The 24,809-nt window shown below is 35.9% G+C and overlaps 10 protein-coding genes across 10 annotated transcripts; 7 read left to right on the top strand and 3 right to left on the bottom strand.

Annotated features, from left to right (window-relative positions):
- Nucleotides 1-353: 353 nt before the first annotated feature.
- On the bottom strand, nucleotides 354-2,041 carry PHYBLDRAFT_148655 (hypothetical protein; the record flags this gene model as incomplete). The annotated part of the gene is made up of 4 exons (XM_018432129.1): nucleotides 354-603; nucleotides 683-1,267; nucleotides 1,318-1,814; nucleotides 1,859-2,041. The coding sequence occupies 4 exons, from the start codon at nucleotides 2,039-2,041 to the stop codon at nucleotides 354-356; spliced, it is 1,515 nt and encodes a 504-aa protein (XP_018288133.1).
- Nucleotides 2,042-2,110: 69 nt separating this feature from the next.
- Nucleotides 2,111-2,684, bottom strand: PHYBLDRAFT_115726 (hypothetical protein; the record flags this gene model as incomplete). The annotated part of the gene is made up of 2 exons (XM_018428477.1): nucleotides 2,111-2,210; nucleotides 2,269-2,684. 2 exons carry the CDS (start codon nucleotides 2,682-2,684, stop codon nucleotides 2,111-2,113), a joined length of 516 nt encoding a protein of 171 aa, XP_018288132.1.
- A 969-nt stretch (nucleotides 2,685-3,653) lies between these two features.
- Nucleotides 3,654-4,254, bottom strand: PHYBLDRAFT_171481 (hypothetical protein; the record flags this gene model as incomplete). Its single annotated transcript, XM_018436610.1, has 3 exons — nucleotides 3,654-3,919; nucleotides 3,945-4,005; nucleotides 4,033-4,254. The coding sequence occupies 3 exons, from the start codon at nucleotides 4,252-4,254 to the stop codon at nucleotides 3,654-3,656; spliced, it is 549 nt and encodes a 182-aa protein (XP_018288131.1).
- An 883-nt stretch (nucleotides 4,255-5,137) lies between these two features.
- PHYBLDRAFT_148652 (hypothetical protein) lies at nucleotides 5,138-7,322 on the top strand (the record flags this gene model as incomplete). The annotated part of the gene is made up of 7 exons (XM_018432128.1): nucleotides 5,138-5,222; nucleotides 5,324-5,523; nucleotides 5,614-6,199; nucleotides 6,293-6,371; nucleotides 6,530-6,788; nucleotides 6,934-7,007; nucleotides 7,100-7,322. 7 exons carry the CDS (start codon nucleotides 5,138-5,140, stop codon nucleotides 7,320-7,322), a joined length of 1,506 nt encoding a protein of 501 aa, XP_018288130.1.
- Nucleotides 7,323-7,427: 105 nt separating this feature from the next.
- Nucleotides 7,428-8,174, top strand: PHYBLDRAFT_148651 (hypothetical protein; the record flags this gene model as incomplete). The annotated part of the gene is made up of 1 exon (XM_018432127.1): nucleotides 7,428-8,174. The coding sequence occupies one exon, from the start codon at nucleotides 7,428-7,430 to the stop codon at nucleotides 8,172-8,174; it is 747 nt and encodes a 248-aa protein (XP_018288129.1).
- Nucleotides 8,175-8,210: 36 nt separating this feature from the next.
- On the top strand, nucleotides 8,211-10,223 carry PHYBLDRAFT_148650 (hypothetical protein; the record flags this gene model as incomplete). Its single annotated transcript, XM_018432126.1, has 6 exons — nucleotides 8,211-8,439; nucleotides 8,644-8,810; nucleotides 8,853-9,087; nucleotides 9,253-9,592; nucleotides 9,688-9,973; nucleotides 10,119-10,223. The coding sequence occupies 6 exons, from the start codon at nucleotides 8,211-8,213 to the stop codon at nucleotides 10,221-10,223; spliced, it is 1,362 nt and encodes a 453-aa protein (XP_018288128.1).
- A 210-nt stretch (nucleotides 10,224-10,433) lies between these two features.
- On the top strand, nucleotides 10,434-11,591 carry PHYBLDRAFT_71527 (hypothetical protein; the record flags this gene model as incomplete). Its single annotated transcript, XM_018442495.1, has 2 exons — nucleotides 10,434-11,011; nucleotides 11,501-11,591. 2 exons carry the CDS (start codon nucleotides 10,434-10,436, stop codon nucleotides 11,589-11,591), a joined length of 669 nt encoding a protein of 222 aa, XP_018288127.1.
- Nucleotides 11,592-14,159: 2,568 nt separating this feature from the next.
- On the top strand, nucleotides 14,160-15,560 carry PHYBLDRAFT_71525 (hypothetical protein; the record flags this gene model as incomplete). Its single annotated transcript, XM_018442494.1, has 5 exons — nucleotides 14,160-14,342; nucleotides 14,548-14,658; nucleotides 14,832-14,952; nucleotides 15,158-15,246; nucleotides 15,327-15,560. 5 exons carry the CDS (start codon nucleotides 14,160-14,162, stop codon nucleotides 15,558-15,560), a joined length of 738 nt encoding a protein of 245 aa, XP_018288126.1.
- A 2,845-nt stretch (nucleotides 15,561-18,405) lies between these two features.
- PHYBLDRAFT_71524 (hypothetical protein) lies at nucleotides 18,406-21,335 on the top strand (the record flags this gene model as incomplete). Its single annotated transcript, XM_018442493.1, has 7 exons — nucleotides 18,406-18,519; nucleotides 18,562-18,571; nucleotides 19,129-19,741; nucleotides 19,784-19,845; nucleotides 20,056-20,391; nucleotides 20,472-20,723; nucleotides 21,115-21,335. 7 exons carry the CDS (start codon nucleotides 18,406-18,408, stop codon nucleotides 21,333-21,335), a joined length of 1,608 nt encoding a protein of 535 aa, XP_018288125.1.
- A 2,025-nt stretch (nucleotides 21,336-23,360) lies between these two features.
- On the top strand, nucleotides 23,361-24,322 carry PHYBLDRAFT_71523 (hypothetical protein; the record flags this gene model as incomplete). The annotated part of the gene is made up of 3 exons (XM_018442492.1): nucleotides 23,361-23,714; nucleotides 23,845-24,072; nucleotides 24,146-24,322. The coding sequence occupies 3 exons, from the start codon at nucleotides 23,361-23,363 to the stop codon at nucleotides 24,320-24,322; spliced, it is 759 nt and encodes a 252-aa protein (XP_018288124.1).
- Between the last annotated feature and the right edge of the window lie 487 nt (nucleotides 24,323-24,809).

The raw sequence follows: 24,809 nt of genomic DNA, 5'->3' as shown, positions 1-24,809 counted from the left end.
TGCAAAATCCGTGTAACTTTGTAAAAATCATATCAATCTTACTAAATTTAGAGTGTTCTAAGCCCCTTTTAGAAGCTGTGGACCCGCGATTAATCTTTTTTTCATGTGTTAAACTCAGACGTCTATTTTAAGTGAGAAAAAAAAGACGACTGTTCTTTTTTGTTTACAATTTTGATCAAGGTTACAAATATAGCCAATCAATCAGATATACCATTAATTCGGATTTTCTGGTGATGTGCAATTTTAAATAAAATGATAATGACAATCAACTTCGTTGAGTAATATCTGAATAAGACGAAAGGTTTATATACATTTATTAAAAAGAAAGAGGGGAAAAAAAGAAGAAGAAAAAACTACTGGTTGTGAGTCAGCGAGGGCCAGACGATATGTCTAATGGCCCCGTCCTTAGTATTGTGGACGAGGCCAGCCATCCCCTTGAAGGACTTCACGTCCACTATCCTTATCTCGCCCTGCGAGTGATTGCTCGACACAAGGAAGAGCATGCCCAGCAAGGGCCTGACGTTGGAAAGACTCTCGGTGGCTGCAAAGAGCCTGGTCACTCCTTTGACAGTGTGGGAAAAGAATTTGCGGACAAATCCATAACTTTCAAAAAACATAATTAAATTATGATTAATATCAACTTTTAACAATGTAGAATATAACTAACAACACTTACTTCCACATATGTTTGAGCACAACAAGATTGTTAGCTCGAACATGTCTACTGTCAAAGGAGGACCGGACTCTGTAAACCACCAAGTCTTTCCACATCTTTGTGGTGCAAACCACTGAGTCTTGTTCCTCAAAGGAGGAAACTCCTTCTCCTGCCCAGAAAGGCAACAACTGTTGGACGAGGTCCTCCCATTCCATGCCAATGGTGTTGGCCAACTCGGCCATGCTATACCTGGTCGGACTGGACCACAGCTGAGGACCAGCAACATCATCACTTGCAACCTCGAAGTTGCTGGTCCTTTTGTCAGCTGGTCCAGTCCTGGCTGGACGGTTGCCGTGGCAGTGGCTGATGGCCACCATCCGGAAAAGAACATTTTCCATGTTTTTTCCGGGCTCCTTCCTGGACTTGATCACAGAGGTATAGGCACTGATCATGCGTTCTATCAGATGGCAGCTGTAAGCCCGCAAAGGGCCCATTTCCCGCAACATGAAACCAAGATGAACCAGCATGTGCTGGTTCATCACGAATATGTTGGATTTCAGCTTACCGTCTGAAATCTTGCACCTCAGGAAGGAGTGCCAGCGGCCAATTGCCCTATAAAACTCATTAAAAACCGGATAGAAATATATATCTAAGCAACTTACTGCTCCACAGCAACAATGTTGCTGGCAGTGATGCTCCATTGTTGAACAATGGAGCACGCCAGCACCAGGTCTCTCACGGTCTGCTTTGCATCTGCAAAGTAGAGGTGGTCGATTACCACGGTTGGTACAATGAACAAGAGGAAGTCCATCCAATCGATGGCCTTCCTCTTGCCATTTGATTCCTTCATTGACCTCCACGTACTGGCAAATGCCGTCAGTATATCTGCCCTGGATGTGCTCACTGCTTTTTTGATGTCATCTAGACTAACATCCAGGGCAAAGGGGTACTCAAGTCGTTGCAGGCGTTCTTGGAGGTGCATTCCATGGGATTTTCTGCCCAGGCCTGCAGTCCCAGGGCAGAATTTGCCACCAAGGGCTTGATAGAGCTGATGCCCTGTTCCATGATCTAGGAGGTGCATCTCGTCCTGGCCAAAGAAAGCAGAACAGGTAAGTGTGGGTAACTCTGCAAAGGCATTGTATCTCCCACCACCAGGTCTCTAAAATGATGTTAGTGGTTTTTTTTTGATATTTCATAACTTACACTTCCTTCGGCTCTGCAAATGCTCCCTACATCCCTCATGGGGGCAGGACCCTTGCTCTCCAGGAAGCACATGGTCTTGGCAATGCTTTCACCATGTGCAAAACAATGGCAGCAGCCGTATTGTGCATTGTGATGCATAAGGTTCATCAAGTCAGAGACAGCTGGAGTATCTCCAGTTGCCATGACAAGATGAACCTTACACACCACATACTGGTCTCCGTCCCAGCACTTCACTCCACTTGTCTGCAAGGCTCACAGGTTGGCAAGGATGGGCTCCAAAAACGAAGCAATGTTCTTTGGGTGCTTAGGCCCTGGGATGATGGCCAGCTGCATCATGTTACCCTTCTTGTACCTAAATATATTATATTAGTATATATAAATATACATCTAAATCAATGTGTTTTATTTACCTTTCGGCAGGGTTGATATTCATGTTAATAACATGAATGATGCTAGCTGACATGGCGGCGTCCTTGAAGGGGTTGAACTGGTCAACAAACATAGACACCACCATGTCACCCTGGCCAACAATCCCACCTGCGAGCAGTCTATGGATGCCATCTCCATCAAGGATATCCTTACGAACATTCGATTGGCCACCAGCCAAAACCTCCGTGCCATAGGCGATCTTTGCCTGTTCTTCAGGGTGAGCCAACTTGAAGCGTAATTGCTCCGAGAGAGGCACTACCTGGTATGTCTGTACAGGTGATATAGTGCCTCTCTCATGCTGGTACCGCGGTCCATTGCAGTGAGGGCACACCTCATTCTCAATGATTGAGTTTCCAGGCTCGACATCAGGGAAACAAAAGCACCCACTGGCACACATGTCATACACCTGTGCCTTGACTGTGTATTCTTGCTTGAGCAAGGTATCCACCTTGTAGTATGACAGAAGTGAATCCATTTTAGCTAATACAATAGTAAGTATATGTAATATAGTAGATATGTGATAGTAATAAACTTACGGGATCCACGTTCTGTCATGTACTCATTTACGATCTTGACAGACTGATCGTAGATTTCACAAGAAACACTGTTCTCAAAAAACAAGGAGAACAACTCCAGACTAATGGCCTCAGCACTGCTGTTGGGAGTGTACATTGGTACAAACTGGTCGTACTCAATGTCGGCCTGCTCTGGTTCAGCTTGGGCCATTCCTTGGTTTCGGACACGTGTGAATCCAGGACCATTCTCTAATATATTTACACAGTTAATATTTAACATAAACATAATCATATGTAATAATGTTATTATTAACATTTTCTTTTAATTGTTCTTACCAGAGGTGTACTCCACCTCAACATTGCTGGAATTGGCTTCCATAGGAGAAGCATCCTCTTCATCGGCCTCAACATTGTTAGTGGCAGCAGCCAAGAAACCATCAAAGTCAATTGAATCATTGACAGAGGCTTTATCATTGATATCTATCATGTCGTAAGCTGGATAAGTGACATTGATATCCATTTGAGCAGGTTGTTGCTCAAAGAACGAATTGTCAAGTATATAGCTGCTTGTTTCATTTTCGGTAACAGGGTTAAGTAAGTCGTTAATGTTCATTTTGAATTGTTGTTTTGTATTTTAAAAAAATAGGGGTGTAAGGTCGAAAAAACCACTTGGGATGTGATATTAATTTTTATTCCATCAGTTGACAGTGAAAAATTACAAGTGCGCTAATTATCATGAAAAAATTTTTAAAGGGATTCTGGCTTTTTGTTTTTTATTTTTCCTTGTTGTTTTTGTTTTTTATTTTTCAGTTTTTCTTGTTGCTTTTGTTTAACTTTGTTTTTTTTATATTTTACATCTTCTTTACAGTTCTAAAAATGTCATTGCTCAACATTGTGCAATTAAACCTTCGACTGGTGATGCTGGAGACAGCATATGCCTGGCTTGAGGCCAGGTTTGAGGCCAGGTTTGAGGGCAGTGAGGCCGCCACTGAACAGCCCGTCTGAGGTAACCCTCCTGATGTGAACCGTTTGCAGCCGGTCATTGGTGGCAACACCATCCCATGCCCTTCCCCCCAAGGACAACCTAACAGTTGGGTACTCTCAGCCGGGAGTGTTACTGCAGCCCTGGTATTACATTTTACCAGGGGTAACACCAAAGAAGCTTGGCTTCTTTACAGTGCCATTGGCAGACTTGCTCGCCAGCTTGTACAGGTAACAATGTCACGCTACCATACGAATGGTATAGCTATACCATCGTGGGGTAGTCTTGCACCTAACCAGAGAAATATCCTGGTTAGAAACCTTGAGGAGAGAGCAGCCAGAAGAAATATTGCTCTTGATAGGTTTGAGAATTCCTGGGTGTCTATCTTTGTGCTTTCTCAGAGATAGAGAACTGCTGTCTCCAGTGGAAGACAGTAATAAAACGTAAGTTACTTTTAAATATAAAGCCATTTATAATATCATAACTAATAGAAATCAATTGTTTTGCTTTGTTTGTTTGTTTTTTATTTTATTATAGTAGACAATACTGAGCTTTATAAGTGACATTTATAAAAAAACATAATAAAAATACTATTTTAAAAAAATTGTTATCAAGTAGAAAGTAATTTGATATATGTCTTGTATACTTCTTCTACTGTCATTTGTTTGTTTGTTTGTTTGTTTTGTTTTGTTTCTTTTTGTTTTTTTTTCATTTTTTTGTTTTTTATTTTTTATTTTTTTTTCTATTTTTTTTGTTTTTATTTTTTTTCTATTTTTTTTATTTTTATTTTTTATTTATTTTTTCTATTTTTTTTTTATTTTTTTATTTTTTATTTTTTTATATATTCCAGGGACCAAAAAAAAACAAAAATAAAAATAAAAACTTATTTTTATGTGACGCAATGTGTATTATTTGACCAATTAGAGATCCAACAAATTTAACAAAAAAGGGTTAGTTAAAAGTAATACACAAGTCTAATTAGCTTGAGAATGCTGAACAGCACTCGATCGAGTTTAATGCTATAGAATTCCACAAATCCAATTGGCAAAGAGTAGTAACACTAACATTGTATCACCTTGTTTTTATTGGCTGAATCCATATCTGCAAGTATGCATTTTTTACATAGTAATCTGCATTGGCGGAATTACAAATACTGCCATTTCCTACAGTGATAAGCTAATTTTAAACTGGGAAAAAGTGGTGGTTCAGCTGGCAATTCAGCTGGCGATTTTCACAAAATGCAGTAGAATCTTGTTGTGTGGACGCCAAGATCACTCTTTCGCACTAAAAAATTAGTCGAATAAATTATAATACACATATACAAATTCCTATTAAGTATCCATATGGTAACCCATGACGGATTCAACCCTTTGGGTAGCACATCAACAGGCTAGAAGACGGTCCCTGGGCCCATCCAATGGCCATTCACAATTGCTCGGTCAAAAAACAAGGCTGTAACTGTGTTCTCAACACCCAGGAGTGAAACTCTCTTCAATATGAGCCCTGCTGCTACTGCCTAGGCTCGCACTGTCCATCAAGCCAGTGTGATATTTAACCTGGACAAGTTGCCCAACTTTGCTCAGGTCGAGCAAATCCTTTTCTCCGCCTTTGGACCAATGGAGGCTCTATCCACTTGCTATACCAATAGCAAGGACCTCCTTGCTGAGGTACTTTTCTCGAATCCCAAGACTTGTGAACTTGTCATCACTACTGGCTTTTCACACAACAACAAATGCATAGTTGGTACACCAGAGCTTCCTCCCAATGACCACATCATCAGAATCAATCTGTACAACATTCCCAATTGTTTCCCAGAGACCGACCTCTAGGGCCCACTTTTCAAGGCACTTCAGTCTCATGATAAGGTTGCTCACCTCAAGATCTACTGTACGCCCTTTGGCACCTTCCGTGGTGAAGCCACAGTTCTTCTCAATGTCTCTGCCGTGGACAACCTCACACCTCTCACCAGGAAACTACAACTCTCTGGATCCCTCATGGGTGAAATTGTGCTTCGGGCCAAGGACATCCCACCCATTTGTTGTTACTGCCAAAAGGAAGGATACAATCTGAGTGCCTACACTTGTCACCGCCCCTGGGTCGTTTGCTGCTCTGATTGTGAGGAGACTGGACACTCATCAAATAATCCTTCTTGTGCTGCGGTTCAGGCAAAAGTGAACCAGGCTGATTCCACTATAACCTCTTCTCCCAAGATTATTGAGGTAATCGTCTCTACACCCCTTAGGAACCATCCTACTCCTACTCCTCCAACCACCTTCAAGACCGAGGGAGCAGAATTGGATGCTTACCTTGCAGAGTCCACTGCACAAGCCATCGTCAAAGATACCAAGATGGGTGACAACACTCCTTCTCCCCACGTCATACCAGACGCCTCTGCGCCAATTGTTGTGGCCCAGGGTAACCAAAACGCCATACTTGCAGGAGATACCTATATGTATGATAAGAATGAACATTGAATTTTCAGCAGCAAACACTTCCCTGCCACCAAAGGTAACTATCAGGGCATCAAAGATGAGTTTTCCGGGGGCACCAACGTCAAGAATGTGCTGATTGGCCTTGCCATGATTAAGTATGCGCAATCCAAATTATCAACAAATATGGAATCTAAACCTGCAAAGGTTATAACTGGAAATCTCATGGAGATTGAGGACTTGGGGGCTACCTGGTTTGGCTCTTCTTCTTCCTAATGAGTGTTGGCTCTATCCAATTATGAACCCTCAATGTTAGAGGGCTCCATTCACTTGTACATAATCCTTCCTCACCAAAACATCTTCTCATCCGACATCTTCGATCCCTTCATCCTCCACTCTCACTTCTGGCACTGCAAGAAACTCATATCTCACCTGAACATCAGTCCCAAATACAGCTCATGTTTCAAGGACACAACAGCCTCTGGACTCCGCATTGTGGCCTAGTGTCCCTCACTCCCACACTCATATTGTCGCAAATACATGTCACTGACGATGATCATGTCCTAGTGATTAAAGTCGCACATACAGATAATTACATTGACTCATTTGTCCTAGTCACCATATAGGCACCCAACATTTCTTCCCATCGCAAAACTTTCTTTAAGTCACTAGCTCATACACTATCTACCTCACTCCCTCCCATACCCATATTTGTGGCAGGAGATTTCAATGCAAATATTCACCACCGCAATAGAGTATCAATTGAATGACTTGACTTCCTTGACACCTACTGTGTCCATGCAATAACTCTATAACGAACTCGGCCTCTTCCTATGTTCCACAACTCCTGCTTTCACACATGCATTGATTATATATATTGGCCCAGAACCGTCTCGTCCCTTTCCCCAGATATTACCTTTGTGAATCCTAGCTGGACTGATCACAGCCTATTGGCTGTCATCATACCATTCTCTCGTCCCTCTGGTCCCAGAATTTGGCACTTTAACTCCAATTACTTGCTCCATGATGAGTTTGAGGCTCAACTTGTGGACTTACTTGCCGACGCCCCTACCATGCTGCCCTCCCACTGCTCTCCAGGGCATTGTTGAGACCTGCTGAAAATCGCAATTAAGCAGTTGTCAATATCATACGCAAAAAAGTTCCAGCATCAGCTTCGCTTCCGCAAGCAAACCTTACAAAGAACTCATGCTCAAATGGTTTCTCACATTGTACCAGGAAACATGGCATCTAGCCCTGAAGCTCTTGCTGATATTGAACACCAGTCGGGTAATATCCAGATCATCCAGGCTTCCAATCTTGCAAAACATGTGGGAATCAAGTGGTGTGAAGAAGGAGAATTTTCTAACAAGTACTTCTTCCAAGTTATCAAGCAGAGAACATCGAACAAGTCCATCACCTCACTTATGGACCCTAGTACAGAACAGCTTTTCACTGAAACAGAAAACCTTAAGGGGCATACTAGTAGCTTTTACCAGTCCTTGTACTTGGCAGACCCCATTGACTTTACAGCTGCCCACTCACTCTTGGCTCATGTCCCTCTGAGTGCCACACTTATCCTGTCTGACTCTTCTTATCTTGTTTCTGATGTGTCCCTGTATGAAATTTTGGGCATTTTGTCACATATACCAAACCACTTGAGTCCAGGTCTGGGTGGATTGTCATATCTTCTATGGAAACGTCTTCTACAAGATCATTCTGTCCAAGAGTTAGCAATAGAAGTCTACAGTGATGCATTGCGTGGTGTTTTCCTCTCTTCTTGGCTCGAGACGGTACTAGTGCTCCTACTGAAGACTGGTTACCTCACCCTACTAAAGAACTGGAGGCCAATCTCCCTGATAAACTGTGATGCCAAAAGCCTTACCAAAATGCTCATAGCGCACCTCAGGACATGCGCTGGACCACTTGTCAACCCCCACCAAACCGAGTTCATAGCCTATTGATTTATTGCAAACAATGGACTGCTCACTCGACTTGCTATGCGACAGGCACAGCTTTCTGGTGATACTGGCATAGCTTTGCTACTGGACCAAGAAAATGCCTATGATAGAGTGCACTCTGCCTATCTTCGCCTTGTGCTGTCACACATGGGTGTTCTGATGGTGTTTGTCAATACAGTATGTGAGTTGTTCTTCTCTACTTGCATATATGTCAACATCAATGATAACATATCTTCTCTATTCTCACAGGGCCAAGAATTGCGTCAAGGTGGCCCTTTCTCACCTCTACTTTTCAACTTGGCTTTTGAACCACTTATGTGTTCTTTACTAGCTTCAGATGACATACATGGGTTTTGATTTGCAACACCATCTATCTTGCTTTATCATGCTCCACCTCAATTACCATCCCCACTAAAACTTTTGGCGTACACTGATGACCTTCTCGTCTTTCTCTCTTATCCCTCTGAGTCAGACACTCTCCTTGGCCTCTTGACTACTTTTGGTCTGGCCTCTAATGCCAAAATCAATCTGGGGAAGACAGTAGCTGTCACATTGTCTGGACACTTTGTGCCTGACTGGGATCCCACCCTCGATACTGCAAATATTTGCTGCAGACATGATTGTAATCAGGCAGAAGCAGTCTAATATCTTAGAATCCCTCTGTTCTCTCACCCTGCTCAGTTAGAGGCATTCTGGATGGGTCTGTTGAGAAAACTAGAGCATCAATGTCAAATGATGGTTGAACGTCAACTCTCTATTTGTGGCAAAGACATAGTGACCAACTCCCTCTTGCTCAGCTCTATCTGGCATTGCGTATATTTCACATCTGCTCATATGTCTTTCTTTGTCTCTGTCCGCTCTGTCATTCGGTCATATCTTGCTCTGGGCTTTGGATCTGCCAGCTGGGAAAAACTTTGTCAGCCTTGATCAGTAGGTGATATTGGTCTCTTTGACCTGGATCATCAACAATGTGCTCTACAGGTCAGATGGATCCTTCCCATACTCAACCAGAAATCCAGTACTTCATTTCTAAAACCATACCTTAAGTTCATGATATCTCTACATTTCCAGTCCATCTTAGCTAGCCTTGGTATCCTGTTTCCTGGCCCTGCTGCCTCCTGCCCATTGTCATTGCTCTATCTTTATTGCACCTGCTCACATATTTTGCCTATGGTCATGCCGCACGAAATGTCCTTCCCCTCTAGTTTTGTGCTCCACTTTCCCCTTGGTGCTATATTCCATACCACCAATACCACTGACAAGGCCCCAGTGCTGAAAGGTGTCAAGGTTTTAAATGCTTTCAAACTATCACAGAATGGTGTGATTCTCAGACGTCTATATCATGACTTCCCTAAGGCTCAAAACTGGATATATCACCTATCTCAGACTATTGATGCTAGATGCCTGCAGCTACATTTATGGTTCTAGAACTGCATAGTATCTCTGCCCTCCTTTCCCGCGTCACATGATCTAATTTTGTTTCTAAATATGGTTCATATCAATAACAAAAGTCTAGTCTAAGTTACTATGGGTGCTTTTCGAAGACATATGGCTCTTCTGGTAAAGACCACCAATTGGACCCCTGCCTGCTGGAAGAGTTTCTGGTGTCAAACCATCCCATACCACTGTCGGAACGTTTGGTGGAAAGCATTATGAAACTGCATTCTGGCCCATGCCCGCATCCACTACATCATCCCTACCAAAGTGTTGTCTACTGTTTGCTAACTGTGTTCTGCCCCCGTAGAGGACCCCATACACTTTTTCTTTTCCTGTCCGCCCAAATCCCATGTTTAGAATATCATGTTGGCTTGCCATGCACCAAAATGGAATCTGCAAGCAGCTAATAACATTCTTTTTCTGGGTAAATGGCCAAAGCGCTCCTATACGTCTGCCCTGCTTGTGGTACTTGTTGCTATCATAGCACATGCCATTTGATGCACTTATTAGAACTTCATCTTCAACGAATCTCCGTTCTTGGCTGGTGTGGTTGCGGAAAAAGTGTCAAGTGCAATGGCCCATAATTTGGCAATGAAGACATCACACATTGCATAAATTCATTAATTTTCTTTCTTTTTATTTTTTCAACAATTTATTCTCCATCCATTGTTTTTCTGAAAGTCTATATTTTCTGATAGATAGAAAATTATTAACTGAAATAGTGACTGTTAATACTTTCTCTTGTTTTTGAATTGTTTATTTGAAACAAAGGTTCTATATCCTTTAAATTACGCATTTTTATTTTCAAATAATTATTCACTAAATATGCCAACGAACAACATTCAATCCAACAAAAACATTTACATCTTGGCAACAATCTCTGAAGCATTGGAGTGTACATCTGTTTCTGGAGTGATGACTCTTAGACTTGATACTACTATAAAAGTTAGAACATTTCAGTGGAGAGATTGCTTGCTAGAAATTGGTGAATCCTGTGCAGTCAAATGGATTATCCGTAATTCTAACAAGCAACCTACTGATATTACTGCTGAAGAAGCCAAAGACAGTGGTATTAAGATGTGCTTTTCCCAGAAGTATTTGTGTCATCATGCTGGCACTTATGAATCCAAGGCAGCCATAAGAGTAGTTCAGAAACGAACTAAGAAAAATAAGTGTCCTGCTCTTCTTTGTGTCAGAGGATTCTCAAAGACGTCAGAGTGGTATGAGATAACTTGGACAAAATATCATACTGAGTATACTCCTGGTGATGTTCATGAAGATATCTATACTCTTCCTCTTGCTAAGAAATATCTTCATGAGCTGTCCCAACAATTAGAACAGTCATCCAAATCTGCTAGCCAGATACATATTGATATGCTGAGAGCTATTGATAGATATGTGTTGTAAATGAGTATTGATTACTGCTGAATCTGAGAGTAAAACTGAAGGATAAAATAATATCTTCAGCTATTTCAGTCAAACGTATCTGCCTTTATGATATTATCTAATACACAGATCATCATACACATAATTGATTATTTATTATTATCACCGTGAAATGGGATATACAAATACGTGTACATTATATATATGGCATCATTATAGTTCATGTTGTGGTGGTTGAAGTTGAAGAAGTTTTTAAAAGGAAGAATTGAAGATTTGAAATGAGGAACGAAGATTTGTGAGAACTTGTGTAGGGTTTGTTTATTGAGAAAAGATTTTGTATCAAAGTTTGACCAGGTTCCTACACTGAACTACTACTGCTATTTATATTATTTTGGATTGGGAAAATTATATGACTGGGGTCAGGTAATCGATTCTATCTAAGCCTTAATCAGAGCAACGTGATCTTAGGATAATTAATGTATGATTAATTATATAAATGTGTGTAGTCCCAATGAAGTATTAACATCGAAAGTAAATGTGTTTATGAGTTATAATTATGCTTATAATAATTCACTGATGTATCACATATTATGGTGATATCATCATATGAAATATAATCACTATCATGCATGCTAAACCTGTGTGTTAAATAATAAAGTAATTGGTAGACATCTTTGACTGGAATAGCTGAGGCCTTATATTATTTCCTTCAGACTTATTCTCAATTACAGCAGTAGTCAATACACATTTACAACAGTTCATATACATATTTCTTTTATTTGACAAATATTTAATTGAGAGACTACAACTACAACTATTTAATATTATGAAACATTACCTGAGTGTCTGAGTCAGAATAGTAAAATATTACCAATAGCATAAATGCTCTTCTTTACCAAAACTCTCAGACTGATCTGACTGGAGAAGTATCATATCAATTAGTCTTTTTGGATCTTTTCAGAAGAACAATACTCCTAGAAGATAACTCATTGTGATAAGGATTACTTAAGCACACACTGAATTACAAATTAGAAAAACATATAAATATCAGTAGACAGTTCTACAGCAATCTTACGGGAATGACATTTTCAGGATGGAACACTACCTTTTTTTTGCCAAACTAATTTGTTGTGACTACTTGTCTAAGATCCAACATCTTTTCTCAAATCCTTCAGGGCAAAACGATGTGTCCTGAAATTCTTAACTCAATATTTAAATGTAAAACCTTCTTTTCTATTCTATACTCATCTTGTAAGAACTACTAATCAATCGCACTTAAATTTTATTTCTCAGATATAGTAAAGAAATTACTTTGCTCATTGCATATTAGCAATTAAAAATCATAATGTTAATAAGTATTCTTTAGAAATCACTTCAATATGAATTCTATCAATAAAGAAATCCACTTTTTCAATAGAAAGAAATATTATTCTGTCCAGCAACCTCTTTCTGTCTCACCAGTTAATGATTACAGTGACATGGCAGTGACAATTTCAAAGATGCAGGAATATGCACTTGCCAACAATTTTGCACTTGTAACTAGAGATAGTAAACCAACTCGAGTGTATTTGAAATATGCCAAGGGCGGTCATTATAGGAACACGCAGAATATTAAAGACAGTAAACGCAAGAGAATTCCGTCTAGTAGAAAGACTGAATGTCCCTATCTCTTGAAAATATCATACAAGAAGGCTGCTAAAGGATATCTTCTTTTGAAAGCCACCAATGAGATTGAAGGCTACCACAATCACCCTCTTGATGATGACTGCCTGAAATCTACTTTGAAAGGTCGTTTGTCAAAGATTACTGTAGATGATGCTAGGGAGATCATGAAGCTTGTTGAGACTAAAACTAAGACTTGTAAGATCCAAAACGCAATCAATGAAGAGGATAATGTCAGCCACAAGTTGTATGTGAATGACATCAACAATAACAAGGCTGCTTTTACTCATACTACTGCTTACACTTCTCAGGATGCATGTACTGAACTCGTTAAAAGCATAGAAGCCAAGGAATATCTTGTACACTATGACGCCAGCAAATATGGATCTCTTGAAAGAGTATTTTTCTCGCACCCAAAGATGCTAGAAAGAGCCCATCGTTTCTCAGAAGTTATGGCCATCAATGTCACCTACTCAACCAACAATTTGAAAATACCTCTTGTATGCGTGGAAGGTGTCTATAACCTTGGAGGAGACACTCTTAAATTGTTTCCCATTGTCTTCACCTGGGTTTCGAATGAGAAACAGGAGATCTATGTTTGGTTCCTTGAGCAGCTCAATGCACTTGTTTTTGAAAACAAGAAAAGTAGTTCTCTATTTGGAACAGACAAATATATGGCCTTAATGAATGCACTTGACATTGTATTCCCAAAAAATGTCAAATTGCTATACTACTGGCATATGTTGAATAGCGTTGAGAAAGTCTTCACTGGAAAACTCAAGTCAGTTGTAGAGAAAGAGGTCCTTATAGAGTATGTAAACTCCATGATTCACAGCAGTACCAGAAGGGATTTTGAGGTTGCGTTGATAAAGTTCAGTGCAGTATCTTCTGGTTGTGAAGTGGGCGAAGGAGAGTTTAAGATAGATGTATTGGTTTACTTTGCCAAAAGATGGATAAAGTGCCAGGAGAAGTGGGCAGGATACCTGATCAGCCAGCAAATGCATTTTGGGTATACAACTACCCAGAGAGTTGAGAGCGCACATCAAGCTTTGAAAAGAGGGATATCAGCAATTTTGTCTTTGGGACTTGCATTTGAAGCTGTCAACTCCTATGTAGACAGGCTCAAAAGAGACTTCAATACTATAAAAATTAAGGAATTGACAACTGTTGATATCTTGGTTGGCTGCAACAAGCAGCTTTCCAGACTTTTTATGAAAGTCTCTAAGAGAGTATTGCTTGTTATTAATCAAGAACTTTGATTGATTAATAGAGACAATGAATTTTGTCATTGCAAAAACAGGTTTGAGTTCAGCTTGTCCTGCAAACACTTGCTGCCAGCTGGAAGGGAGCTCACTCTTGATGATGTTCTAGAAAGATGGATCATAAATCCTGTTCCAAAAGAGACATCCTTCAAAGAAAGTCGTACAGCACATGTCAATACTGAGAGGCCAGAAGAGTGGATGCAAGAGATTGTAAAGCTTGAGACTCTTTTCTGCTCTTGTGATGGCAGCCAGCAAATGGCCAACCTCCTTTAAAAGATTAAGATGGTTACTTCTGAGTTTGAAGGCAAAACTGGACACCCTTCGATTAACTTTCAAGCCCCAGAATAAATTAAATATCCTGGCAGAAGAAAGGGTGGTGCACATCCCAAATACCTTCCCAAAGACTTTAGTCAGACAAACAGATGTAAGATCAGTGTTTCGTCTGGTCATATAAGATAGAAAAATATAACATAACTATTATGTATGAGGTAAAAATAAGATATAAAATAAAACAAGTGCAGACGAGAGCACGGTGAGACTTTGTTTTATTAGAAGAAGTGAAAGAATCAGAAAGGAGATGACGTTCTATTGCTATTAGTATTGTGCATTTATATAGACATTGTATTTAGCTTGGTGATGATATGATGATATCATGTAATGTCTGTTTCTCTACCATTATTTTCTATGATTTAGTTCTTATGTTTTTAGTGTTATTGGCTAGAGTCTCAGTATTTGTCTTAGTATGTTCTTTACGTAATTTCCTTGTATAAGGGAAGGTATATCTTTTAGTATTATTACTAGTTGTCAGTAACTCGATGTACGTATTTATTGAGTGTCTGTACTTTTAATTTAAATCTATGATTATATTGGATACAACAATAACAAAGTATTAATATGTATCTTGAAATACTAGGCTGGCCTTAAGGGAATAGTTAAGTTAAGAGCTAGAACAAGAGATGGAAAGCCTGCAGCTACACAAAAAATAAAAAACAGCAAAATACAAAACAAAAGCAAAAAAGAGTCTCTCGATCTAGGTAATATATACTTTTATTTTACAGTGTAATTGAATTCATAAAAAGGAATCTAATCTTATACTAATATGCTTTTTAGTCGATTCCACCAAAAACAAAACAAAAAAATAAAACAAGAGCCTCTCAACCCAGATAATATTCTTTCTCATTTTGCAGTGTAATTGAATCCATAAAGAGAAATATTGTTGTATACTTATATGCTCTTTAGTCAATGCTACAAAAGAAATAGGATTTAAAAGACCTGCTATAGCTCAAGAAGATTACCAATATGACTATTGCACCTCTGTTGGCAAGAGGGTTAAATTCCAGCCTAGTTTTCATGTCTCTCATAAAATAGTTGATGACGTTAAGAGTGAGTTTAACCCTACTGCTGATAGGTGGTGTGGTTTTGGGCCCTTACCCATTTGATCTATAAAGATCAAGAAAAGTTCCCTCTTGTGAAAATGTATATGCTTGCTACCCTTCCAAAATACAGTCACATTTACGCCAGCACGTTTCGAACCAATGGTAAGCAATTAGAAGACATTATAGAGCATGGTTCTGATCTCTGCATCACGAACTCCAACTCCAACACCAACTTCATCTCAGCGTGTTTAGATGTCAGTATGTGATTTAGCACACTCAACTGTGCTCAACTAGCTGCATACACCTATAAGCAATCAGTCCGCGTCTACTCAGACAACCCCAACATCCCTTCCATATTGTTTTTTCTATTCACCCTTCTAAAAAAACATACCAAAACATCAACAACCTCTGATTTTCAATCATGTTAACAATAACTACTGGATAATAGTACACTTTTCCCGCAATGTCTCAAGGAAATGGTCAATCATTCCTGAGTTATTCTTTTTGGGTTGTGTCAGAAATCAGATTCCCAACAACTTTGATACTTACTGGAACAAGTTTAAAGAGTTCAATAAATATGATTGTAGAAATGACATACTCTTTTTTCTTTCCAATGAAAAGGAACCTACTCATCCCACTATAACATAATCTTTTTTTCTTCTTTCTTTCTTTTATTTTTATTATATTTTTCTTTATATTTCATCACCTAGGCAACTTATTATTTATATACTCATTTACTCTAATATGTTATTAGCTAGACGGTCTTTTATTTTATCTTTATAAATCTTATCAATCTGTTTTGTTGCATTAACATAAGCTATCTATTATTTGCAGGCTAAATGACTTTTCACTCTGTTTTTTTCATAGAAATTATTTGTGGGAAGTACTTTACTCTACGAGTTACAATATATTTGGCGAATTAAAAAGCATAAATATCAGGTGGTGTTACACAGATAGAGCCAAATTATTTTCAGATATATTATATTATGCATTTCTATCTATCTATTTCAACAATTCAAGTATTGGCTCTCTATAACTTTAAATCCAAGTAGTGTATAAATATATGTATGTGTGTTAGAAGTTTTGTTTGAATTGAAAATCTAGATCATAAGAAAACTAACATAATATCTCAAAAATTTGCATTTTTTCAATAAAATAAAATATTGTATTTGCTTGTAAAATGATTTTTTTCTCATTTGTTTTCTATAAAGCTTTTACTGGATTCATATTTTATCTGAATATATGGAATTAAAAACTTTTTTTTGATCTTTTATAAATATTTTTTATTTTTTTTGTATTTTTGATAAAATATCTCATGCACATGTTATAAGAAAATGATAGAAAGAGTTTTTACAGAAGAAATAAAAATAAAAAATAAAAAATAAAAACATGAATTTTGTAAATATATATTTGCTTAACTTCTATACAAACTTTCTTAGTCATAAAAGGCTTCATTAGCTTTATATCCATTATGAAAGTTTTGGGAAAAAATGAAAACATATGCTTTATATCTCAAGCTAAATCTTGAAAATATGACTCATTAGCAGTCACAGATATGTGATTTGTTGACAGAAGCCAAATAAATTTTATATCTTACAAATACTCAATTTTGGTTACTATTTTTGTATAATAAGCTGATACTATTTTTGCTTCTTTGCCTTACAATATTATATCATAATTATAGTAAGAAGTAAACTTATTAGTGTTTAAGTAATAATTATAACTCTAAGTAGCCATCACTTTATCTAATATAGTATAATTTGATATATGTGTTAATAAAATTAGATTTTTTTTAAGCTGGTTGAAAAAAATCGGAAATCATTTCTATTAAACAGTTCAAATATAATAAGACTTGTAAGACTTTTCTCTATTGATGTAGATTGCTATCTTGTTTTCTCTTGATAAAAAAATATTTTTTATCTCTCTTTAAAGTTAGGTGAAAAAATGAATTTTAGTGGTATTTTAAAGAAAATTTACAATATTGAAATGGTACAAACCTTGTAAAAAGTGGGATTTTAAATTACCAATATCCATTTATGGTAATATATCACATGAATATGTCTTTAAACTTCTTTCTCCAGTTCAGTTGTTATAGACAGCTTGAATACTTTGCTTTATAACTTTTACTATAATATATCTTTTGATAATTATGTATAAGATATATCTTTAATATTATATCTCAACTGTTGTTATTATTTTGTACAAAGTATGTATTTTCAAAATCGTTGTAGTTGTTATATTTGGGTTTAATTTTGAGAAGAGACAAAGAAAATAAAGTGAAATTTTATATTGTGGTTTTATTGAAAGAGAAAAAGAGAAAGTTGGTATCGGTTAAGATGATCTTCTAACTATGACAGTTATGCCCTTTTTATAAGGCTTCTTTACTTTCAGATCCATATTTATCATTGGCTTTTGAGATTAATGCTCTGTTTTTGATAGGACTTGTTTTATAAAAAATTATATGACTGTCAAATACAACAGTAGTGAGGTTAAAAGTATATAAATTCTGAATGTAATGTGCACTTAAAGAGGTACAGAAAAATTATAAAAATTTTTAAATAGGCTGAACATTTTGTGAAATAATATTTGTAAAAAACAAATTAGATGTAATTATGGATAATTGAATTCTCTATCAACTCATGTCAATAGTTTTTTATTTCTTTATGTAAAATATTTAATGCAACAAATTTAAAATAAGTAAAGAAAATATTATCTTCAACATAAAAACAGATAAATTCTTAGTGTAATGAGTACCTAAAGAGATATCAAAAAATTATAAAAATCTTTAAATGGGTTCAACATTTTGTGAAATACCATTTGTAAAAAACAAATTATAGGTAATTATACAGAATAGAATTCTCTATCGACTTATGTCAATAGTTTTTTATTTCTATATGTAAAATATTTATTTAGAGACCTTTAAAGTAAGATAAAAAGTTTATTATTTATTATTACTTTGAACAGTCATTAGTGGCAAAACCAAAAAAAAATTATACATCGGACACTAAATATTATAAAATGACTGCTGAAACTAAGAGAAAAAAAGATGACTGCTGAAACACAAGATGAGACTGATTATTAAATAATTTTTTCTGATGTAATGCAGGTAGAATGGATCTGCCTTTGTCTCATTGCCTAAAACATAGACCTTATACCCAATTGATTATCTTCTTCCAAAAACATTATCCAAGTTTTAGTACCAGAATATTAAATGCTACCAATAGCGTAAATATCATTCTTTAACTGATAGCTGATTCGTTGTGAAAGCTTTCACACAGTACGTTTTTCTAGGAGAATAACATTTTTTTAGAATAAAACTATCAGAATAAATGTTTACTTTGTTGCATACTAAAAATATAATTTTAAAAACATATAAACACCAGTAGATTTTGCTAAGAGAAAAGTACATCAAATTTTTATTCTTTTCTTCCTTTGGAAATAAACATCATATACAAAAAATCTACCAAATATTTTTATATATTTAATTCAAGTCTTTATACAACATGCCTTTCCCTAGTTGCCACCAGCAGTATATTAAGTGCATGGTTTAAAATATAATGGAAAATGCTGCCAGAAAGAATAAAGAATTACTTGTCTATAATTTAGATATCAAATATTTGAATACTGAACTTGAAGAGACCAAAATAAATTCATCAAGCCCTATCCTTTATTGAAGAGAGGGTGCTAGAAAAGATATTCCTGGAGTATATAGAAAAGACTCGTCAACAACAATGTAGAGAAAGCGCAAGGCTGAAGACACATTAATTGAGAATGCTAAGAGCAACCATAACCTTGAAGATTTGGGATTGTTTTGATTGACTTAATCAAATACAGCACTTGTAGAGAATACAATCAGTGAGACCTCTCAAGAAGAATTATTTGATGCTGAGACTGAGAGTGAGAATGAGAAAATTCAGCTTTCTTATGAGAATCTTTGTGAATATATTAAGCAACAAATCAGTTTTCCTTCTGACAGATGTATCAGTGTATATGAGATAATGAAGCACCAGGCTGTGAAAACATATTTTTTCAATAGAATTCAAGACTTTAGAAAAATGGAAGCATTAATTCAAGCAATGGAGAATGTGTATAACCAAACTAACACATATCTCTCACTCGCCATCCGAAAGTGGGGAAAGGAGTATATTGTCACCAGATATATTTCTCGGCGTCAACAGGGAAAATTCATTCGACCACCTTTTATACTTGCAGATGAAGCTATTGCAAATGCAACGTCAAACTGGATCTGTCAGCAAAAAATTGAGAAAAGAACAGCTAGCAATGTTAAGAGATATATTGATCAAATTTTGTATCCAGTAAAATTTGGAGTTGTTGGAGATATATCTTTATTTAGTATCAATAAATATATGAAAACTTGGGGATTCTCATTCAGAAAATCTACTAGCACAGTTTATGTTAATGGTCACAAAAGAGAAGATGTTGTCAAGTATAGAGAAAAATAGTCAAAGCAAATGATGACATATAAAAGAAGAATGGAAGAATATTCGGGAGATAACAAGGAAGTTGTTGAAGAGCCAAAAGTCTTGCATAGTAAAAAGAAACTTGTTTTGGTTACACGTGACGAATCAACCTTTTATGTATATGACAGAAGAGAGAGAAACTGGCTGGACGACAAAGAAAACCCTTTGCCCAGAAAAGGTCAAGGGCAAAGTATAATAGTCAATGAGTTTCAATGTGCTTGTCATGATACAATGCGAAGACAGAAGTGGAGTTCCTGAAAGCTGTTTTTTGCCAGTGAAGGAAGAGATGGATACTGGACAAGTGACAATATAATCAAGCAGCTTACAAAAGATGTAATTTCCCTCTTTGAGTTGCTGCACCCGGACAGTCAAGCTGTATTTATATTCGACCAAAGCAGCAATCATCAAGCATTTGCAAACAATGTCTTACTTGCCAAAAGGTTTACCTTGAACAACAAGCCAGTCAAAGAAGACAAAGAGTTTGATTTTAAGAACACAACATTTCTTTTGGATGGTGAGCCTTGTCCTCAGGCTATGTATTATATGAAAATGGAAACCATAACAAAGAAGAAAAGATCTGTGGATATTGCTGTAAAATACGTAAAAGAAATCAGAAGTATTTGGAGAAGTGTCTTCTTTGGTTGAATACAAATCCATACAAGTCTGGTAGCAAGTGGCTTGCTGATTGATGTAAAGATGAAGAGCCGGATTCTAAATGCTGCGCCCACCACTTTCTTGCTGTCCAACCCAATTTTAAGAAACAAAAGATTATTATCTGTGAGGTTGTGAAGGCAAATGATCACATCTTTGAGATGTATCCAAAGTTTCACTGCGAGTGCAACTGGATAGAGAGGTACTGTGGACCTGCCAAGGATTTGGTCAGAAAGAAGTCTGACTATAACTTTAAATCACTAAAGATTAATGTCAACTCTTATCTGGACAGAGCTGGTGAACTTGCAAAGGTTCACTGCTTTTACAACAAGTCCTAGTGTTTCATTGAAGTCTACAGTCAAAACTGCACTGGTGATGATACATATGAAAAAGTAAAACAATACTCTGCCAGAGTTTATGCTTCACATAGAAAAGTTCTAAAAAATAACTAAAATTTTAAATCTCTAAAAAAAATGAATAATACAATATATTTTATCTTTATCTCTCTATTAAATAACTATTATAATAAAAAAACTTCTCTCTATCTTTTTTTTATTAATTGATTGGTGTTTTAATACTAAAAGTTGCGGAGTTTTCGATTTTGAATATTGAAATGATTAGAAAAAATTGATACTTATTGAAACTTGCACTATATCCAAAAACTATTCATAAACTTGATAATCTCTAGTGATATTTATTCTGAAACTTACAAGTGCCAGAAAAAAAATACCAGATCGAGACTTGACATATTTGTCAGAGTTGACATCATGGATAGAAATCCTTAAGTCAGGTATCCAATTGGTTATTCCTTTTAACATATGCCCTCAATGTTATACTGATTGGTTTCCCTTTTTGTTAATCAAGACATATTATATTGCCTTCCATAAATGTAAAACCAATATGTCTTAAGTAAAATAATTAGATTAGATAGTTTCACTTTTAAGAAATCTGTATAAATACTCCAAGATTTATATCAATAAAAAGCATTCAATTCTCTATATTCCTATCTGTTTTTATTTATTCACAACGTCCTACACTACAAAAATTATATGATTTCATGAAGTAGAAAGTATGCAAATATTGAGTTTAAAGCCGCGATTTCTGTGTGGTTTTAGGAATGTTACCTGTGAGATATCTAGTATACTTATATCAAGTAGATAGAAGTTTAAGATCATGAAGTAAGTATTGTTTCACTGAGTAACAATAACCCTTCTTAGTCCGTCAATTGTATTTGAATAGAAATAATGAGTGTATACTCCGTGCTCTTGATACATGTAGTCATTATATTCTATTTTAGATCATCATTTAGTCTAAAAAAAACCAGGATATGAATACTGCTTTTGCATCTATACTTTCCCTATATTTTTCTGTATATTTTTTCTCTAGTTATATAATACGAATTTGTGGGAAAGTGTATTTTATCATATAAAATCTATAGGAAAGCATTCATTTTAAGCTAATAAAAATACTTCTTTAGTGGGTACACTTTCCCCTTATTTCATTGTATATTTATTTTTTGTTTTATAACACGAATTTGTGGACAATTATATTTTTATTATATAAAATTTATAGGAAATCATTCATTTTTGAATCGGACATAAATACTTCTTTAGCAGGAACACTTTCCCCTTTTTTTATTATATATTAATTTATGGTTTTATAGCACGAATTTGTGGGAAAGTATATTTCTTAGCATTTCACATTTGGGAAACCATACATTTTAAAGAAGTGGTTTTGTATTATTTTGAGTGAATTTTTTTTTGTTTTATTTATTTTGATATTTGAAAAAGAATATTTTCTTGATGAGCATTCTAGTTTTTTTGGTACATTCATTTCGTAAAACTATTGATTATAACAATACTTTCTACCATATACTGTTGAATTGTTATTGTTTAAAGCACTTATGTCAATACCTACTTGAAGAAACAGTCAACTATATAACACAAAAAAAGAAAGATATATATATTAGATGATATCATTGAAAATAAAATATAAGAAAATTGATACTTACAGGCTTGATACAATTGTCATAAACTAATAATTGACAACTAGTAAACACTACAAGATTAAAGCTCTTGATACGCTAATTGCTACCAAAAGATATCACATTTAGTATTGTTTATAATGAGTGTATAGATGATTTGCTCGTTAAAAAAAACTTACCAGATGTTATTGTTCTAAGAAAATAATACTCGGACCTAATTGAATAATGTTTACAAAGAAAAGATAGATATAAAAGCAAAGTTGGAATACATGTATTTCGTAAAGAGATACCACAATATGAGATGTGAATATTATTGTGGGTGGCATCAAAAGGATATAATGGTATCTATATTGTTGGCATTATTAGTAAATAATAAATACTTAAGTAAACATATACTTATTGGCATGTCTCTAGTTAGATACTTTATCAAAAAAAAAGAAATATATAACTTGTCAAACTGTTGGAAGACAAAAAGCGGTGGGTAAAGAAGTAAAACATCAAAGTAAAACAAAGAAGTAAAACAAAGAAGCAAAAAAAAAGGAAAATGTTTTACCATAAATTTGTGTCAAAAAGTACAAAAGAGAAAAGAAAGAAAGAAAATAGTTTGACTTCAAATATATAGATTCCAAAGAAAAGTGGCAGATAAACAATGTTTCAAAAAAAAGGTGGTTCATTTACCCAAAGATATATACTTCTCCAAATTGAAACATATGCAGTTTGAATAATTACTATAGTTGAAATTTTGTAATAAATAGGGCTTCGACTTTACTTAATTGACCTCTCTCAATCATCTTCTTTATTTGTATATATAAATTCAACAGAAACTGTGTCAAGCTTATTTCATTAGCTAACATATATTAATATTTGATTCTATATAGAAAATAAACAACTTCACCTCTAACAGTCCCTCTGAGAATGATTTTGTGCATGCGGCTATTGCACATAACATCATGCCCAACAATAACACTGGTCTAGAATTGGTTATGTATGCACCTACCACAAGACCGGCAGGTAGTCATGTTGATGGTAATGTGGCCAATCCAGTTCTGGCAATGCTGGCCAGTCTTAATGCTCAGATGAAGAGTCTTACTGACCAAATTGCAAGCATGGCCACTGGTATCACCAAGTCCAATGATACCATAACTCGTCTTCAGGAGACAGTAGCAAATATTGTTTCTGATCAAACTGTTGTCCAGAATACTGCTTCCAGATACAATGTTACATCAGGCGTTGAAGCGGTCACTGGTCTTTCATTATTGATGGAAGATGATTATGTGCCTGGAAAGAGACACCCAGCAATCTTGGTAAGATTTGATTTGAGAATAATGGCCAAGACATGTAACACTTTTCTCTAAGAAATTGATCAATGGGTATCTGAAAAAGTGGAACTTCAGCAGTAGTGACTGAAGAAAAGTAGCCACAAATGCTGCAAAGCCAGGATTGGTCCTTACAAGCTACTTTACAGGTGGCTATAATCACGGTCTTGCACTGGCTCTAACTGCGTATTTGCGAAGCCAACCCCAATCTGATGGCATACTTACAAGTGACCTTGCACGTATGGTAAAAAACTATTTTTGCAATCAGGTCCGTGAGTCCTGCAGAATGCCTTCATCTGCAAACAGAAAAAGAACTGCATCAAGAAGACATCAGTGTAGTTTGTTAGTAAGTGTCTAATTAGATATGTATATATATATATTATTTGATACTCACTGTTATTTTTTAAATGTATGTATAGCTTCTTCACCGGCATTCCATGGCTTACCTTGAAAACAAAGAAGTCATTGATATGGTCACGAAAAGAGACAATTGTGCTCATGTCCTTCAAAAGACAGTAATGTCTGATGATGAGACAGACAATGAGGCAACTAGATCAGCCAACAGTAAATGTCTGAAGGCTCATTGCCCTAGCTGAAGAAGTGATGAGATAATATACTTAGAGATCAATTGATATATGAAAAATAATTAACGTGAAAAAAAATAGCTTCAAACGCTCTTAGAAAGTCTTGACGATTATGCTGTAGCAAAAGGATAGCAAAGATCACTGAAACTTATCCCTCATACCAGAGTTACATGTGACGTGGATGTTTCCAATGATTTAAAAGTCCCACTAGCTCAATGGACCATTAAAGATTAATAAATAAATACAATTTTTCTCTTCATCTTATTCTTCCAAACCATTTTTTTTGATAATAATAAATAAATATAATTCATCTCTTTGTCATCTTATTTATATAAACCATTTTTTTAATAATGATAAATAAATATAATTCATCTCTTCATTATCTCATTTGTACAAAGTAAAGATTTTTAATGATAGCAATATAATATAGTTATTCTCCTCATCTTATTCATTTGGAGCGAAGGACTTTAACAGCAATACAAAATAATTTCTCTCTTCA

The sequence above is a fragment of the Phycomyces blakesleeanus genome (genome assembly GCF_001638985.1).
Source record: "Phycomyces blakesleeanus NRRL 1555(-) unplaced genomic scaffold PHYBLscaffold_19, whole genome shotgun sequence".
NCBI classification, from domain to species: Eukaryota; Fungi; Mucoromycota; class Mucoromycetes; order Mucorales; family Phycomycetaceae; genus Phycomyces; species Phycomyces blakesleeanus.
The sequence above is the reverse complement of the archived record's forward strand: the minus strand, read 5'-3'. Positions and strand labels throughout refer to the sequence as shown.